A 19,483-nucleotide genomic window follows, 5' to 3' on the forward strand; every position below is an offset into this window, starting at 1 on the left:
TTGCAATGTAATGGTTCACTGTTCAGTAAAGTGGTATTATATAAATGTATGTATTCAGTCTCTCGGTCTATTTTTAGGAACTGGGAATTCCCAGCAACCTTTGACAGACAAGCAGATTGAGATTTCAATCGTCCAAAAAGTGATCGCCCAATAAAAACTCGATCTCATTTTGTCGCGCGTCTGCCTGATCTGTTAATTTGGGTAAGGTTTTGGGGAAAAAATTAATATTTTCGCATAATCCTTCTTCTGATTTAGCATACAGTTTAGAATAAAATCTTCTAATTTCTTGTATGATATCTTTTTCATCATCAGTTATATTTCCATCTACTTGTAATTCTTTAATAGCACTTTTTTTCTCTTTGAAATCTATTAGTTGCTTAAAATATGCCGTTTCTCTTTCTCCACTTTCAAACCATTGGGCTCGAGATCTGATTTTTACCCCTTCACTTATATAACCGTAAAGACTTTTCAATTCCCTTCTTTTCTTTTCCAAATCGTTAATCAAAGAATTGTCATTCACCTTCGCTGGTATTTGTAATTCTTCCTCTAACTTTGAAATTTCTTTTTCCAAACCAACAATCTTATCCTTTCTTTCTTTGGCTTTTTTCTTACAGTATTTTCTTGTAAAGCTTCGTATCTCCATTTTAACATAATCCCATAATATTCTATTATCTATTATCTCTTTGGATAGATTGAGTTTCAACCGTGTTATTTCTTCTTTCATACTTTTCACATAATCTGCATCGTTACATGAACTGTTATTAAATTTCCAATATCCTGCTTTTATTACAGGATTAGTAGAAGAATGTAGTTTAATAATCAGTTCTACTGCTGAGTGGTCCGGTGAAATTGAAGTTAATATTTTGCAGCTAAATACCATATCTTCTATGCTCTCCGAAATAACCCAGTAGTCCAATCTACTATGCATCTTAGGATTCTGTTGGTGATATGTAAATTGTTTCTTTAAATTATTTTTGATGGAGTAACGAATCGATCACAATAGACATTATATCTGCATAAGAAACCAGAGTACACTTCATATAGCAAAATGTTACGGATTTGTGAGGTCGCAGTGCAAAAAAATACATCTTATCAAGCCGGGGGAAAGAACAAAATTCTGATGGGGTTTTAAGCACAATCTAACCATGAAAGACTGCAAAGATATTGAATAAGAAACCCAATTAATCAACTTTAAATGCTAGTGAGCGTAGCGACCAAGCTTTGGGCGAAATTAATGAACAAATTTATTTTAGTTGCTCTAAATTATGAGCAAATTTTATGGTGAAAGGAAAAAGAGGCACATATCCTAAGGGTATTATCAGAAGGGAAATGACACTTATTAGAAAAGAGAGGAGCACGTGTCAAAGTAAAAAAGGAAATTATCAGAAGGAAACTGGCACTTATTATGAAGCATAAGGGGGCCACGTGACAAAATAACAGGGGCATTTATCAGAGATGGAAACGGGCATTTATTACAAAGTTAAAGGGGGCATCTCTCAAATTTGACTCAAGGCACTCACTAGAGATGAAAAGGGGCACTTTAGGAATAAAAAGAGGCACTTGTCAAAATATAAGGGCCCCCTCTCAGATTTGAAATAGGGCAATTACAAGAAGTGAATAGGCACTTATGAGAGACGGTAAGGAGTACTTATTGTACCTGAAAAGGAGCTCTCACCTGAGATGAATAGGGCACTTGTGAGATTTTGATAGAGGTATTTATCAAGGGTGCGAGTAGGGGCATTTATAAGAATGGGAGATGGTTCTTTAAAAAAAAAGGAAGGGGCATTTATCAGAGGGAAAAAAGGGCACCTATAAGAAAGCTAAAAAAAGGGGGCTGGGGTGCACGTGTCAAAAAAGAGGCACATACAGAGGTGAGAAGGGGCACTCATAAAAAAGGGGGCACTTATCTGAAGAGGAAGGGGCACTTATAACAAAAGGACACCTGTTAAAGTAATATGGGCACCTCGTAGAATTAAATAAGGCAATTATCTGAAGTAAAATGGGCACCTTACTTATGTAAAAACAGGCACTTTAGTTGTTTTTGCTGACTTCAAATTTGGGCATTCATCAGTTTACAACAATTAACGCATAAAAAAGTATAATTTACAAAAAAGTTAGAATCCTCTCATAATGAATAGACAACATTGAAGCATACGGCGTCCAGATCCATTCTTTATAACGGAATTGAGATAAAGAAGTTTATTATTGACAATAACAACAAAATACCTGCCAGTTAACCATGTACATTGCTTGATAATGACCACATGTTAAAATACGACAATCAGCATTGCATAATTATCTTTGTGTATAGCGATTTCAGTTCCCCCAAATTCTTCAGATGCTTCAAGTTAAGAATCATGTACATGTACAACGTCATGATCGTTATAGCAACTTTTATATTTTAAATTCTGTTAGATTAAGTATTTTTTGCTTGTTTTACATGATTGATGATTGATTTTTATTCGACAAGCTTCCAACATATAACAATATACATGGTCTTTTGTTTCCATCATTCACAGGTGTTACAAATAAATGTTTGATAAACATTAAAAAAAGATTGATGTTTACATACTATAATTGAAAGCTACATAACATAAGACTCATTTGAAATATTCCACATCATCATAGTGTATTTAAGACATCCCTTCAAATTGACATATTGAATATACATGTGAAAATAAACGTCTTGGGCATCTAACACCCATGAATTGGAACCTAAGTAAAAGACAGACAAAAACAAACAAACAAATAATCATACACACTTAGTCTTTAAAAAAACATTTGAGAGACAGAGAAAGTACAAACACAAAAATATTATAGTTGAAAGCTACATAACATACGACTCATTTTTAAAAATTCATCATCATTATAGTGTATTTTAAGATATCATTAACATGAGAAATTAAACACCTTGAGCATCTAACACCTATGATTTGAAACCTATGTAAAAGACATACAAAAAAAAAAGAAACAAATAATCATACACACTTAGTCTTTAAAAAAATAACACACATTAGAGAGAAAGAGAAAGTATAAACACAAACAAAACAAAAGAAAAGAAAGAGCTTTGTGGCGTCCAATAAACATGTTATGAGCAAAGGCACAGGCAGAAAGGTAAACAAGGTCAAAGAAATACATGATTTGAAATAGACAAAGACTAATACAAAGTTATGGATATAGTGAAGAAACAAAAATGAACAGCATTCCCGGTGGATACTAATGTACATGAAAAGGGCCCTTTTTCGTTCCAAAATATCAGGAGTGCGAAAACAAACGAGAACGGGACGTACGGACGGACAACCCGAAAACATTATGCCTCCTGCTACTTTGTAGCGGAGGCATAAAAAGGAAGTCCACCTTTGATGACAAAAATCAAAGAAACGGGGGAATTTAAAAAGATTTTAAAAAAGAAATTAATGCAACTGTAAAATGTTAAGCCCCTATATATAAGCAACCTTAACTGCGATCACCTCTTCATTTGCTTTGTATAGGAAATGTCCCTATTTTTTTATTTGTTTATGTTTAAGTTTTGATGATAATGTACTTGATTTACACACAGAACCTGTAAGAACATGTTTACAATTTCATATTTGGGCCATAGGTATGACAATGAAAATGGCGGGATGATGTTTAATGAAATCTTTACATTGTACACTGTACAAACCGTACAGAGAGCACCTTAAGAATCACACATTTTCAGATATGTCTAAAGCTTATAAAGACCAATATCTCCAATTGTTCTGCTTTCATTGAAATCAGTGAGATTCCTCTTTAATACATACTGTAGACTGAAAGAAATGGGAACACAGACCAAACGAAATATTTCCAAAAAGTGAATAAATTAATCGAGTATTGACGACAAGTTCCATGCCATTTCTCCCATGTACTTTGCCAGACGGAATGTAAATATGGAAAACAGAAAACAAGATATCACAGTCCATTAAATCAAAACATAAACCCTTATTCTGACATTTGGTTTGAAAATTGACATTAACTTTACAACATTTGTATCATGCTATCAATAGGTCGACTCTCGGTACTCTTAAACTCTTTTGATAGTACAACTCGAGAAATTGTAAGAAGTAGAAGTTATTTTGAAAAAGGGGCAATTCTTCTCATAATTCTGGGTAAAAGACGAAGAAAAAAATTAATTGTATTAAACGGTAATAAATATAGAGCCCATTACTAGGATTATTATCTCCGACTGTAAAATAGTCCACAATTGAATTGTGTCTACATCATATATACACTTACAACAGCTACCCCTATTTTTTTAAAATGTAGAGTCGTCAGTCGTCATCAACAACACAATCTTGAAAGACAAATACATCAGAAGTACATTAAAAGATAGGTTATTGTATATATTTTTAGACAATTTAAATCATTCAAATTGATCTACATGATCGAAGAATGCCATTTCTGAAACAGTCACGAAAAAACTCTAAAAAAATATATATGATTCCACGAGATGTGATATACATTTTATAAAGACAGAATCAAAAGGCCTGTTGGAAGCTTCTAAAAAATGGGGCGGGCATGGGTCCGTTTTTTAAGGGAAAATTATGGTACTCTAAATTTTCAGCATGTCCGTGTTTACACATCGCACCCCTCCCCTCCTCCTCTACGGGCCTGAAGCCAGTGATTTCATACAGTGCAAGTAAGGATGAGTCATACATTATTTTTAGTGGAATATATAGTCTATCAGGAGTGCAGAACGCGATCTCTCCTGAGCGGTACTGCTGGAGAGTGTACCACCGCCCTCTCTTATTCTTCTCAATCTTGTAATCAATGACGAGGTTCTGGACATGCTTCAGCTCGTTAGTGTACTCATCAATGCTGACCAAACCTACATCGTGCTTCACGGTGGCTATCAGGACTGTATTCCCCTGAGACACAGCAGCGGTTAGGAAATCCCCTGATTTTGTTAATTGATATTTTACAACACCTTGCTTGTCAATCAATCGTATTGTATCACCAGATTCAGTGATCAGGTAATCATTATAATTTGTTATCTGCACAGGTTCATACCCATCACATGGTATCTCCCTGATCGCCTTCCCACCTGCTGGTAAGAATACCTGGATCTCGATCATCAGCTTTCCTGTAGCTAACATAAATCTGATCATCACCATCTACAGTGAGGTTGGATATTCCACCTTCATCGCGACTCAGAGTCTCAAACATTACATTCGACGTTGTGTACTCTAGTGTGTACAGTGTGATATTGTTTGAGCCATCAAGTATAACATACCGATCATCAGAGAGGAACCCTACTCCACAAATCTTAACATGTTTGAGAACTGTTTGCTGGTGCTGACCATCAGCAGAGAAGATCTCCACGCCACCTGTACCACATCCCACTGCCATCCTACCGTCTGGTGTACCAACCATGGCATTCATGCTATTCTTAGTGGGCAAACCGATGTTCTTTGCAACTGCATTTACGATCTTACCGAGAGCTATCTCGTCTATTCCAACGTTCCTCTTAAAACTGACTATTTTTCCTTTCTTGCTCGATTGCCTCGGCTGCTTGTAGTCAGGATCTTCTTGGATCAAGGCCTCCTGTAAGTCTTGACAAAGAGTGTCGTGTGCAGCCAAAGCATCCATATCTAACGGTATCTTTGTCTTATTGGTTACCACTTCAGCTATGGTGGTCAAGTGAGTGATGTGCTCCTGAACCGATTTCTTCATTTCGTCCAATTCTTTCTCTACTCCTTCGGTCACACCGTTGACTTCACCAATGAGGATTTCTTTCTTCTTTGTCAACTGCTGGACTGATTCTTCATATGCTTTGTTGATATCATCTGTACACTGCTTCTGAACATTGCTCACACGGTCCTTCTGTTCATCAATGAAATCAACGTATTTCTGAAAGCAAGAGCGTTTCTTGTCCGCCTTGGATTTGAGGTCCTCGATACTCTTCATATGGCTGCTTTCATAAACAGCTGCCTCGCTGACCCGATGTCCTTCGTTTGTATGCTCCATGACAACACACTTGAAGCAGGCAAATCTCCTGCAGTCGGAACAAAACCACTCCTCATCCTCTTTGGGGTGTTTCCTGCATTTACGGTATCTACGTACTGACACTTTCCCTGACACGATCTCACTCATTGCTAGGACCTCATGACTTATGAAGTCTTGCCACATAGAATGTGCATTCTGGCAAGGAATACAGAGATACTTGCCACAGTCTCGACAGTAGACAACAGCTTGGGGCTTGTCCTCGGATTTACAATTAGTGCAAAACTGATGTTGACTCTTCATGTCCTCTATGAGAGACTTCAAAGCCAGATTTGCCGGTAATTTGCTGACTTCTTGGTTTGGGACCTTGGTTTCAGCTCTGCAGACAGGGCATCGGAGCATCTGGTCGTTACCATGGCATTCCAAGAGGTTGTCCAGACAGGCCTTGCAGTAGGTGTGAGAACAAGATAGGATCTTGGGATCGGTGAAGGTATTCAGACATACAGGACACTCCAGACTCTGAGCAATAACATTCTTGTCAGCCATGGTTCGAATTCTACAGGAATACGAGATGAAAGAAAAGGTGAAAAGATGATTAGTGTTATTAGCTTTGATTCATCTGATGGTATTAAAGAGGAGGGTTTATAATCTTTCTCACGCCTTTTTCCTACAGAATATATAGCGTACAAAATATGATTTTCTGTTATATGTTGATTAAAAAAAGAAATCATTAACTGAATGTACTATGTACGTAGTAATGAAAAATGAATTTAAAAATCAAACTGTTTCCTTTTTCACTCTTCGGAAAATGTACATTATAAAGGGAAGGGGGTGAAAGATATTAATAATAAAGCTAATGATAATTATAATGATCATGATGATGATAATAATAACAATAATAACGATAATAATGATGGCGATAATAAATATATTTAAAAAAAAAATCATTATATTACAATGATGGCTTGTTTACCCAGATCCTCATCAGTACACATACTGTTCACCCCGAGGGCATTTGTCACACTCCACCCAGGTGAAGTAAATGGGTACCTGGTAGGAATTTATTCCTTGAAATGCTAGAGCGCCGTATGACAGCCGTGCTAAAGCCAGGGTAATAATCTGGAGCGCCAGGATGGTCAAATCTGACTGACATGAGCGCTATACAAGAACCCACTATTATTATTATTATTATAATGATAATAATTATATTTAAAAAAATAACAATAATCATTATATTTACAATGATGCCTTGTTTACCCAGATCATCATAAATACACACACTGTTTTCCCCGAGGGCCCTGCAGTCATATTACTACCCCGGCTTTTATCTAACCTACCATGATAATGTGCCTTTAAGCATTCCTGGAATTTCTTCCTACCGGGTACCCATTCATTATACACATGGGTCGGGTGGAGTGACCAATATAGAGATATGTCTTGCCAAAGCACATTAGTGCCGTGGTGGCCGGGACTCGAACCGGGAACTATGTGATTTACAAACAAACGACCTATCCTCTAGAATAGACCTCAACACCTCTTCATGTATCGCAACTAATCATGCTAGTAACAATTTTGTGGAAATCTGACGTATATAAAACTATACAAATCATAATAATTTTCCACCACTTGAAGCCCATGGTTATAGGTAAATCGTGAAAAATAAACAAATATTTTAAACACAAGTCTCAGAAATGTAATTTACTATTCGCATTTCGTCACTTTGGCATTGGAAAAATAAGAAAAAATTATCAGTACATTATTTCTTAATTAATCTAAAACCAAGTATTAGAAACTTGTAACCTTTATACGGAAACAAATGCGATAAGCTGATGACGTATCAAAATATATATCAGTATATTATAATAATATGCACACTGAAATATATCAAAAAATCCATCATGTTCGTAGATAGGAAATTGTATAGATTGCTCGGGTTTGGAAGAATCACTAGCTGATATGTTAGCTATATCTAGAATCACATACTAAAATGAATATTTACCATGTGCATTCATGTCTATTATTTTGTAATTAAAATCACTGCAACGTACCAAAATTGTTTTCAGCAGGACAAACGAACAGTAAGAAGTTATCCTTGGTTTGTCTTGGCCTTAGCTCAAACGCTCTCCATTTATCACCTCAAAGACACCTAGACCGAGACCCACCTATTTCAGCCAAAGGAAAATGATGATTTTATGAACCAGGTACCAACAAAGCCTCAAAATGTTTGGGCGTCAAGCGAATAAAGTTATATATATAACAATGTAAAACGAAAGTATTGTAAATTGCCACTGCATTTCTTTTGGAAAAATGACAGACATTTTAATTCACTCACCTCTTTTTCCGCCAACGATCAGTCTATGGTGTTAAATCAAATCAGTAAACATGTATAGTCTTTGCCATTGCAATGTAATGATTCACTGTTCATAAGTGGTCCTCGATATTATACATGTATGTATTCCGTCTCTCTGTCTATTTTTAGTCACTGGAAATTTCCACCAACCTTTGACAGTCAACCAAATTAAGATCGTCCAATGAAACCTTGATCTCAGTTTGCTAAGCGTCTGTGGAGCAAATGTATGCCCTGCACCCCACCCCCACCCCACACAGTACACACACACACACACAGTTCAAATTCCTCAGTGTGTGGTGGTAGTGGCCGGGCTGGGAATTGGAAACTCAACCCTTGGATTGAGAGTCAAGTGAATGAACCACTCTAGTACCAGGGGCGGATCTAGCTTTTTGCTAAGGGGGGGGGGTTGACCAAAATAATGACGATGCAGAGCATCGTCCACGAGCCGCGAAGCGGCGAGCCGATTTTTTTTTGGGTGTTTATTTGAACCCCGTAAGTGATGTTTTCCTGGCATCTATTAACACAATGGAGACCATAAAAAGCAGTGCATGATAACGTCTTTTTAAATCAAGTAACAGTTAAATACACAGTTATATCCAGAGTTATCATGTGTTTGGTTAAGTTACCAGATGAGTTGAAAATCTTCTCACAATATTTGCACTTGAAAGGGTTTCTCTCCAGCGTGCGTTCTTTTTTCTTTCTTTTTTTTTTCACTTCGGCGGTGGCCCGTGTCCTCAAAAAAGCTGATGGGGGGGGGGGGGGGGCAAGGGACTCTGTGACATTTGTTCGCCCAACCCCCCCCCTCCCCCCAAAAAGAAATAATAATAATAATAATAATAATAATAATAATAATATAATAATAATAATAATAATAATAATAATAATAATAATAATAATAATAATAAATGAAATAAATACATAGAAATAGAATAAAATAAAATTACAAGTTTAAAAAAAGAGATAAGATTTAAAAAAATGGTCCCCGGATTTTTTTTTGGGGGGGTTGCAACCCCCCCAAACCCCCCTCTAGATCCGCTTCTGAGTACACTTCCACTACTACCACACCTATGCTAATCACGAAAGCTGAAATGTTTACCATGAGCACCAAGTGTATTCATATATACATAACATGTAATAATAATAGTTCGATCATTGCACAGTTATTATTCTAATCACATTAACTTAGTTATACGTATGATCATGAACGATGTGAACAGTACTAGTTTTCTAAAGCGACAACAGTTACCTCCGGGTTCACGATCGAGTACTCTTATAATTATGTAGTCTCTTTTTAAAGCTCTAGCTGTTTCGTTTTGTTTTGTTTTTGCAGCCTTTTACTAACGTTACCGATCTAAAAACCTGTTATTCTCATCTTGGTTTTTACCTCTATCGCTCTTTATTTATCACCTCAAATACATATAAACCTATAACCAACTATTTCAGTCTTAGGAAAACTATTATTGTATAAACCAGATACAAACTGTGCCACACAATTGTCTGGAAGTCAGCCTATTTATATATTTATATGACAATGTAAAACTAATAACTAACTATTTCAGTCTAAGGATATTCCGAAAGTCTGAGTGAAAACAGACCATTATTAATGATAAAAAATTGGGGAAACAGATCTGATCGATTCTTTAATTCTCCCAAATATATTTATTACAATTAAATTACATTTTAGGAGAATGTAAATCGTCACAAAGGAATGTATTGGCTCTATAATCATTCCAGACATTTAAGTGTTGAAAGATTTTTAAAAGCCAGTCTTATGTCTTACTTTTATGGAAAAACGGTTGTGAAAATCCATAAATGTCCACAGTGACACCTTCAAAGGAAACCATAAATATCTTTGTGGTTGGAGAATTTTTTCAGGTTTTTTTGCAAGTTAGAGTGTTACTACGGTAAAATTAATATTATAAAAAAAGTAACATTCCATACGAAAATTACGCAATTTTTTCGTCAACAATTTTTAAATACCGAGACACTTTAAACAGCTACCACCCAAAAAAAAACTGAGTGCAAGTGTCCGAAAATAAACATAAATTTTCGTCGGCGATGGTAGAGGGGTGTAGTATAATATCAGTGGCGGATAAAGGGGGTGTACAGGGGGCACGTGCCCCCCCCCCCCCGTAAAAAAAGGGGGAGGTGAAAGAAAAAGGGAGAAAAGGAGAAAAGGGAGGGTGAAAGAAAAGGAGGGGAAAAAGAAAGAAAAGGGAAGAGAGAAAGAAGACGAAAAGAGAAAGGAGAGAAAAGGGGAGAGGAGAAAAGGGAGGGGGAAAAGGAAGAAAGGGGAAGATAGAGGAGAGAAAAGGGGAGAAAGGCGAAGGAGAGAAAGGGGAAAAAGAAGAATGATGAGAAGGGAAACGAAAGAAAAGGCGATGATATTATAAGAAGGTGTTCTTTTTTTAACGGGAAAGGGGCGGGCGCTATTTTGCAGTGTGCATAATATGGGGTCCCTCTTGCCAGGCTTTTAGCCCCCCCCCCCCCCAAAAAAAAAAAAAATGAAAGAGAATTAAACAACGAAAGAAGAGAGATGCGAGAGGGGGGTAGTGGGGGTGCGACACCCCTCCCCTCACCTGTCAGGATATTGTCGGTAATATTGCGCTGCTGTCAGGAAAAAGTGAGAAAAGGGGGAGGGGAAAATGAGAGGGAAAGGGAAAAGCCTTATTGCCTTCTTTTGCAATACTTTAAACTTATCAAGATATGTTTCTCCAAGCAACATTACACAATGGCGGATCCAGGAATTTCTTACAGGCCGGGGGGGGGGCATAAAACCGCATGGGGTGTAATATATGAAAAACGATGGAGCGAAACGAGAGATCGAGACGTCAGCGGCGAGGGAGCGGAGCGACCTAGCGGGGGTGGGTCTGGGATATAGGGAAAGAACGCCCTCTTAGAGTCAAGCATTTGCAATTTTAGAACCACCTTCAGCGCATTTGTATAGAGGCACTTCCTGGAGTAATATGACGTAAATTTGATTTTTCCTACCCCCTCCAAGAGTAGGGATCTTTTGCAATGTGAGAACCACATTGGCTTATTATTATGTCTGCCGCAAATTCCTAGAAAAAAAACGAAGCAGTCTGATTGGTTAGAAGTTAGAGAAAAGTGATTTGTCACTTCGCGAGACGTTGTATATGCTTCGTTGCTGCACAATATGCACAAGGACGGTGGTAGCTGGTACTTCACCATACTTGCAAAAATTATCTCGATAAACTGTTTTGTTATCAGGGGCGTCGCTAGACATTTTACATGCATATGGGGGGGGGGGGTGTAGAGGCCACCGATTACCGACAAAACTAGCCACCAATAACCGACAAATATATTAATGCCAATGTTCCAATGTCTCCAATAACCCGGGGCCAGGAATCCAGTTATTTTTCAGTTCCCCCTCCTGCGCAATCGAAGCGCAGAAGCTATGACGTATCATTAAATTATTAGAGAAGAAGACGATTCGTTGTATCGTGTCCTTGTCTGCATATATCCCCCCCCCCCCTTCCGCCCGAAGCGCGAAAGCTTTCATGTTTAATTTAATTATTAGAGAAAGAAGACAATTCGTTGTACCGTTCTAGAATTTAGTTGCCCCACTCCCTCCCGCGCAAAGCGCGGAAACTTTGACGTTTCATTCAATTATTAGAGGGCGTATACGTACCGTACGTAGCCTACTTGGAAAGTAGTTTTGTTAAAGGTATTACAAAGTTTTGGTAAATTTTGAAAAATGGGTGGATAATGATTCTTTAAAATTTTGATATATTTGGATGCCCCTGTGGATGTATTTAATGCACTAGAAATTTTAGTCCCTAAAACACTTTTGCTTTCGAGAAAAATTGAATATAAACATTTACCTGTGCTCCCGGTAAATTTTGTTAAATTTCAAATAGCTCCTACGGCCGTACAATGGTAGCTGCGACTATGGAAATCTCAGAATATGTAGTTGTGATATATAATTTCAAAACGGGAATATCTAATCGGTCGTTTAGTCAAGATACATTGTTTTATAGCTTAATTAATATCTTGACCTTGAGAGGGAGCTATACAACATAAAGTGTTTATTATTTACAATTTCATAAATGTAGAGTCGATTTCGACCTCGACAACGATCACTGAATATTGTAGGATCGCATATGCTTCCTATATGTTCATTTGAACCGAATTCATGACCCCATACCAAAACTTTGTATTACCTTTAAACTAATTATGTACGTACCTACCCTCTAAAGCGAACTACATGTAGATCTAGTTCTATACTATAGTTCGCATGCACACACACACCGACCGGTTGAGGGTTCTACTGCATACAGTTCTATCTCGCGCTTGACAATCATCTTCCAATTATTGCAATTAGTGCAAGCGGATGGTTTAGCTGATGAGATGAAGACAATTCTCATAACTGGAGCTAGTAGGGGTATTGGTTTGGAGTTTGTACGCCAGCTGGCCAGGCGTAAACCAACTCCAGCGTTCGTCTTCGCCTCTTGCAGGTCGCCTGATGGTGCCAAGGTATTTTGGTAGGGTCTCTGTTGTTTTGTTACAAAATACATTTCAATCCACCCGGGCCCCGGTAAAAATGAATTTTTTGATAAATTGTTGTTGGGATATTTTGTGGTTGGGATAATAAATGTCTAGTAGACTTGATTGCGATAGTTTTGAACACTCAGTGTTGAAAATCCCAATCAAATTTGTTGAGATATATATATATTTTTTAATGTCTTAAAAAGCAGAGGCAAATGGATTTTTGAAAATGAAATGGGAGCAATTTGTGAAGGAGAAGACTCGGAAGAGACAAGAGTAGAGTCGAACCAAGTAGAGCTATAGATCGAAGGATGTCGATGTCGACCAATTTAGACCGAAAGCTTCAGTCTCTGATATCGTTTAACGTTGACAGGACGATCTTGCATCTTTTCTATCAGTCTATCATTCAAAGTGTTCTTCTATTCAATCTCATTTGTTTTTATGGAAATCTCACACAAGCAGACAAAACTAAACTCGAACGTCCTAGGAAAATTGCTCAACGTATTATCGGCATTGAATTACCACCCCTATCAGTTTTGTTTGAAGATCGCTTATTGACTAAAATAACTTCTATTATGAAAGACCCATCACATCCACTATTTTCTTGTTTTACTTTTAACCGCTCAGGAATCCGCCTGCGTGTACCAATTACCCGTAGAGCCAGATACAGAAATTCTTTTATTCCAAATTCCATGCACATCTATAATGCAAAAATAACACGAAATTCTCAGCTTTAAGCTGAATAATAGCGATTATGATTATTTGTTAACTTTTTTCTACCCACCCAGTCAATTGTAGGGATTGGGTTGGAAAGTTTTCCGCCTTATCACCTTTGTGGGGTCAAAACATCCGTTGTTTAGCTCTGCTGCTGATTTTTGTTGTATATTTATGTCATGCATTATAATCTGATTGGAAATTATGCCATCTCTCCTTCTCTGTCTCTCCCATTTTCCTTTGGACCCCTACCAACTTTCCCTATATTTCTCTCTTCTATCAGTCCTTCGAGCTTGAGCTCTCTTTTCCTTTATCTTTCTGCTCGTATTTCGATTGTGATGCTGCTCATATTCACATCTATATTCATACCTGAATTTATTCATGATGTGATTCAGAATTGTATATAAAATTCTTGCTATGTATAAGTCATATAACTATCTTGTCATGTTTTGTGCTGAAAGCCGGAGAACCGTACCTGCTCACATACTTTTTCTTATAGAGTCTTGACGCCCCTCTGGCTTTCAGCACACGACACCATGTTTTTGTCTTATGTTTTATGTATTACATGTTATACCAATGGAAAACAAATTTCTGTATTATATTATGGACAATAAAATCTTGAATGAATTGAATGAATTGAATGAATCGTCAGTTGTCCTGCTGAGATTACATAGGGAATGTTGACAAATGTCAGTTTTTATTAAAGAATGACCCATAACCAGACAGCTATTTCTGTCTATAACCTCAATATAATTATGATATGTGAAAGCTTTGTTTTAATTAAAATAAGCAAGGCATTGTAGAATAAAAACTCTATCCACAGGTGTTGTTTGACGTATATCTATGCCCCCCCCCCCCGATCTTGTCTCCCAGCCTGCGCATGATGCAGCTATAGTAGCTAAACCATTTTACTAATTGCATGCATTAAGGTAAGAGTTTCTTTTGCCAGAAGCTTAATTGCCAGACATAGCAATAGCTAATGTATTGTATGCATGTATTAAAGTGGAGTCTATAGTATTTCAATTTTTGAATGTCTCTATCCAAGCCCCTAGTTGGTAATTACCAGAGGACATTCATTGGAATACTTTAGTCAACACGTCATACCGGTAAGCCTTGGTGTGGACAGTAGATGCCCATTGAAACGCATGTTAATTCTTCACCACACTTTTCTAGTATGGGATGTCTACGCGAACTCATGGTGGTCTCGAGAAAATAGGCCAAGATCTATCGTGTTTGACAGTAGGCCTACACATGTAACTGATGAAAGGTATATTTGTTTGCCAAGTGAAAACTGATGACAGTGTCCAAGTGGAACATTGTGGATTTATGTTATCTGTAATATATTTTTTATATCACATCTCCTATTCTGTGCCAGGATTTGCAAGCTGTAGCAGCGACTCACACAAATGTCAAGGTCTTAGAATTAGGTAATTGGCGTCTTTCTTCCTTTTCCCCTCATCTCCATCATAAACATATATATATACTGGTGGTAACAAACAGTTTTCTCTAGAATTGTTTGTTGTTGAAACCTCTTCTTCTTCCCCCCCCCCCCCTCCCCTCACTCATAGCATGTGTCACAAATAGAAATTTCCTATGATAATGATAGGAAAGGAAAGAATATTAAAAGTTGATAATTAAAAGAAAATGAATTAAAACACTTGTCACAAGTTAATTTTTTGCTTTTATTATTGGTGCTTACACCCAAAATGACACAAAGTGGAAAGAAATAAATTGGAAAGGAAAGAAAGTAAAAGGGAGAGATAAAAGGTACATGTATATAAATTATATCATCATACTGTAATCAGTTTTATTTTGTTGTCATCTGGATTTATCATGTTCTGTCATCATTATCAATTTTCTTGGTTGTCACAAGTAGTAGTGAGCGGAGCCTGATTTGATTTTTATTCTCCATACAGATGTGCAAAATGAATCCACTTACGGGCCGGCAGTCGAGACTGTTTCCAATCTTGTCGGAGAGGCTGGGCTTAATGTTCTACTCAACAATGCCGGCATCTATTCTACAGAGAGCTGTGAGACAGTCGGTAGGGACCTCCTCACGAACATCTTTGACATCAATGTCATTGGTCCAATGCGCCTCACACAGGTAATTATACCATAAATAACAATAATAATTACACTTTATAGGTAAAGACCAGTTCTGGTCATGCGATCGTATTGTGAAAGAAACGTTGTGGAATCGATCAGAAAAGGTTGATCATCTAGCATATAAGTATTAGTGTGTACTGCAAGGTTCTGGAATCATCAAAACGATGAGAATTTTTGCCCAGTCTTGGTAAAGTTACAGGCACTGTACACAGAATGATGTATATGGGTATACGCGATAAATTATTATATCTATCCGAACTGGATAGATATAATAATTTACCAAATATATCAATTAGTAGGCGGTTTCCTGGCAAAATTAGTATCATCATGTATTACTCAAAACATATTCTTTCACATGATTGGTAATAAGAGCTTCCATTTCATTTTTTGAGAGGGGGACGTTGCCAAATCTGGTCTATATCGGCTTTGGCAAGACGTTAATCTACGTTTGCCACACTCATCACAGGTGAAGTAAGTGGATATACCTGGCAGGATTTATTCTGTGGATGCACTAAGCACCATGGTTGCCAAGGCTAGAGCTGGGATAATAATATCAAAATTCTGTTGAAGGCTCATAGAGATGTTATTTGCACTATACAAGAACAGAATAAATGTGTATGATCCACCTATAGAGATGCCCATGACATCTACTGCTGAGAAAGATGATGTATGTTTTCAATTATTATTATAAAGGGACAAAGCCAAACATGTGTTTTCTTGAAGGTTTATATGCTGGTGTAAATACTAATATTGAATATTACTTGTTTATTTGTTTGAAAATGTATTGCAAGTTTAAAGATTGAAATTGCCCTGTAATTATAAATGTAAAACAGCTGTGAGTTAACACTGAGTTTCTATAAGAGCCGTTTTGAGTTACTGGTAGTTTTAGCTCTCAGTCTCAAATACCTTATTTCAGTAAAACCTGTATTTAAAGATCACTCAAGGGTGACTAGAAAAGTGGTCTTAATAGGCAGGTGGTCTCTATGAACAGGTTCTTTTAGTACAGGTATCTATGAGAAATGATTGTCAAGGAAAAAAAATGAAGTCTTTATATACAGGTGGTCGCTAAAGCAGGGTTCAATGTATTATCAAAAAGACATTACTGTTTTATTAAATTAAGGTCATTTTAAGGTCATTAACTCATTCTTCTTGTTCTTCTTTTTTTGTTTCTATCATTATTATTATTATCCTCTTTTTTATTATTATTTATGATTATTATTATTGTTATTATTATTGTTATTATTACTATGTAGTAGTAGACTAGCATGTACAGTCAAACATGCTTTAGTATCCACCTGTCTCCAAAGACCACATTTTTGTTACCCTTGAAAATGGTTTCTCATTGAAACATGTACTAAAGGAACTTGTCTTCAAAGACCACTTTTTGTGTTTCCCTTGGGCGGTCGCTGTAGACAGGTTTGACTGTAGTAAAGTCAAACATGCTTTAGTATCCACCTGTCTCCAAAGACCACATTTTTGTTACCCTTGAAAATGGTTTCTCATTGAAACATGTACTATAGGGACCTGTCTCCAAAGACCACCTGCCTATAAAGACCACTTGTCTCCCTTGAGTGGTCTTTATAGACAGGTTTCACCTTATTAGTAGTACAGTAGTTGTGGGTTTAACTATAACTCTTTAACCTTGACCACTTTTCTTGTCACCCTTGAGTGGTCTTTATAGACAGGTTTCACTGTATTAGTAGTACAATAGTTGAGGGTTTAACTATCACTCTTTATCCTTGACCACTTTTCTTGTCACCCTTGAGATGTCTTTATAGACAGGTTTCACTGTATTAATAGTACTGTAGTTGAGGGTTTAACTATAACTCTTTATCCTTGATTACCTCTTATACCTAATGTCTCCAGGCTTTCCTACCACTTCTGAGACGAGGAGCGCTTCACAGCCGAGTGGAAAGTTTCGGTATGGACAGAGGAGCCGTTATCAACATCTCCACTGGGTTTGGTAGTATAGCTGCAAATCAAAGCGGTGGGCATGCTGGCTACAGAGAGAGCAAGGTGAGGAAGTCATTACTGTTATAATCAAACAAAATATTAATTTGTTCTTGAACTTGAAGTGAAATGCTGAACAAACAGTTTGGCAGCTATTGTTGATTTTTTGTTGTTGCAGTTTCTGAAAGGGAGAGGGTTGGTTTGAAGACGGTTCAAACTAAAAACCTAGGATGAAGTAAAAGTACACATAATGCTGAACAAATATGTGATGCTTTTTGTTGTAGATGTCATAATTACAGTAATAGTCTATGTCATTTGTCATCTTTTATAGGGACGTTTTATAAATACCATCAGTGTAGTCTCCATAGACCTGTATACTCTATTACAAGTGCTTACTAATTAGTTCCAAGGAACACTGAGACATCATTATGTGAGCATGTCTGTGGTAGTTTCAGATCATTTGCAATGTTTGATGTCCAAAAAACATAATGTCTGGCCAAGGGCTTTCAACTTGCCTGGACCCAAGTTAGGATTTTTTTTTTTTGTCAAATATAGAATCAAGATTATATTGGAAGTAATCCCTTGAAAGCTAGATGTAGTCCTTTATATTTTCTCTCTAAAAACAATGTATAGTCTTTATCTTTCCATTCATACCATGCATATCATTCTTGTGGTTCCTCTGTTTTTCTTACTGTCTCTTTAACTATATATAATTTCCTCTTTATCTCTCTCTCCCTTTCTTCTTCCCTGTCTCTATCATTCTTCCGCATTCCCTCTCATTCTCTCTCTATTCCTCACATACTCTTCGTCTTTCACTATCCTTCACTGTCTATGGGGAAGCGCGATAGCTCAGTCGGTATAGCAGTGGTCTCATAATCCGGTGACCCGGGTTCGAAATCAAGGCGATGCGCTAGTGCCCTTTGGTAAGGCATTAATCCTCATTACCGGGTCCCTTGGAGAGGACCTAGAGCCGTCGGTCGTCTGGTTGCTTACTTACAAGCTTTTATGCTTTCTTAGCAGTCAGGTAAAATAACCACCATTCATTCATCTAATCATGCTCTTATGTTGTCTCTCGTTATAGGCTGCTCTCAACATGTTCTCAAAAAATCTAAGCCTGGAACTGAAAGCAGACAAGATCCTGGTCCTATCGCAGTGCCCAGGCTGGGTCTCAACTAGCATGGGTGGACCAACTGCCACCAGAACACCTGAGAGTTCTGTATCTGATATGCTTCAACTATTCTCCATGCTTTCTGAGGAGCACACTGGCTGCTTTCTTGCTAATCATATCCCACTGAAATTCAATCAGTTTTAGAGGCATGACCAGCTAACTTGTTTCCACATTCTATTTTTTTTACTTTACCACAAAAGAGGGAAAATACTATTTTAACATTTTTCACACGTCTTCTATTTCACAAAATTATTGGATAGTTCATGGTGTCTGACCATGTAGACCTCAAAACGTGATGTTCTACCTTTTATATTAAAATTATGAATTTGTATCTTCTAGAAATACTCAATTCCTCTTGATAGTGTACAATGTATCATTTAAGGCAGTCTTTTTATGCCTCCGCCACCGAAGGTGGTGCCGGAGGCATCATGTTTTCGGGTTGTCCGTCCGTACGTCCGTACGTCCGTCCCGTTTGACCGTTATCACAATATCTCAAGAACCATTTAAGATTTAAACTTAAGACTCAAGAATAGTATTTATCACCATAGGAAGACGATCTGATTAGATTTTGGAGTACGTAGGTCACAGGTCACAGAGGTCAACTTATGAAATTCCTTGTATTGAGTTTGTTAGCGCGATATCTCAAGAACCATTTGAGATTTAAACTTCAAACTTAAGGATAGTATGTATAACCATAGGAAGACGATCTGATTAGATTTTAGAGC

At 37.2% G+C, this 19,483-nt stretch overlaps 1 protein-coding gene across 1 annotated transcript; it reads left to right on the plus strand.

Annotated features, from left to right (window-relative positions):
• The first annotated feature begins 12,682 nt into the window (after positions 1-12,682).
• On the plus strand, positions 12,683-19,137 carry LOC581519 (C-factor). Its single transcript, XM_011677196.2, has 5 exons — positions 12,683-12,808; positions 14,910-14,961; positions 15,451-15,638; positions 17,507-17,656; positions 18,672-19,137. Exons 1-5 carry the CDS (start codon positions 12,683-12,685, stop codon positions 18,900-18,902), a joined length of 747 nt encoding a protein of 248 aa, XP_011675498.2. The 3' UTR covers positions 18,903-19,137.
• The last annotated feature ends 346 nt before the right edge of the window (positions 19,138-19,483 follow it).

The sequence above is a fragment of the Strongylocentrotus purpuratus genome, unplaced genomic scaffold (assembly GCF_000002235.5).
Source record: "Strongylocentrotus purpuratus isolate Spur 01 unplaced genomic scaffold, Spur_5.0 spur5_scaffold_2, whole genome shotgun sequence".
NCBI lineage: Eukaryota > Metazoa > Echinodermata > Echinoidea > Camarodonta > Strongylocentrotidae > Strongylocentrotus > Strongylocentrotus purpuratus.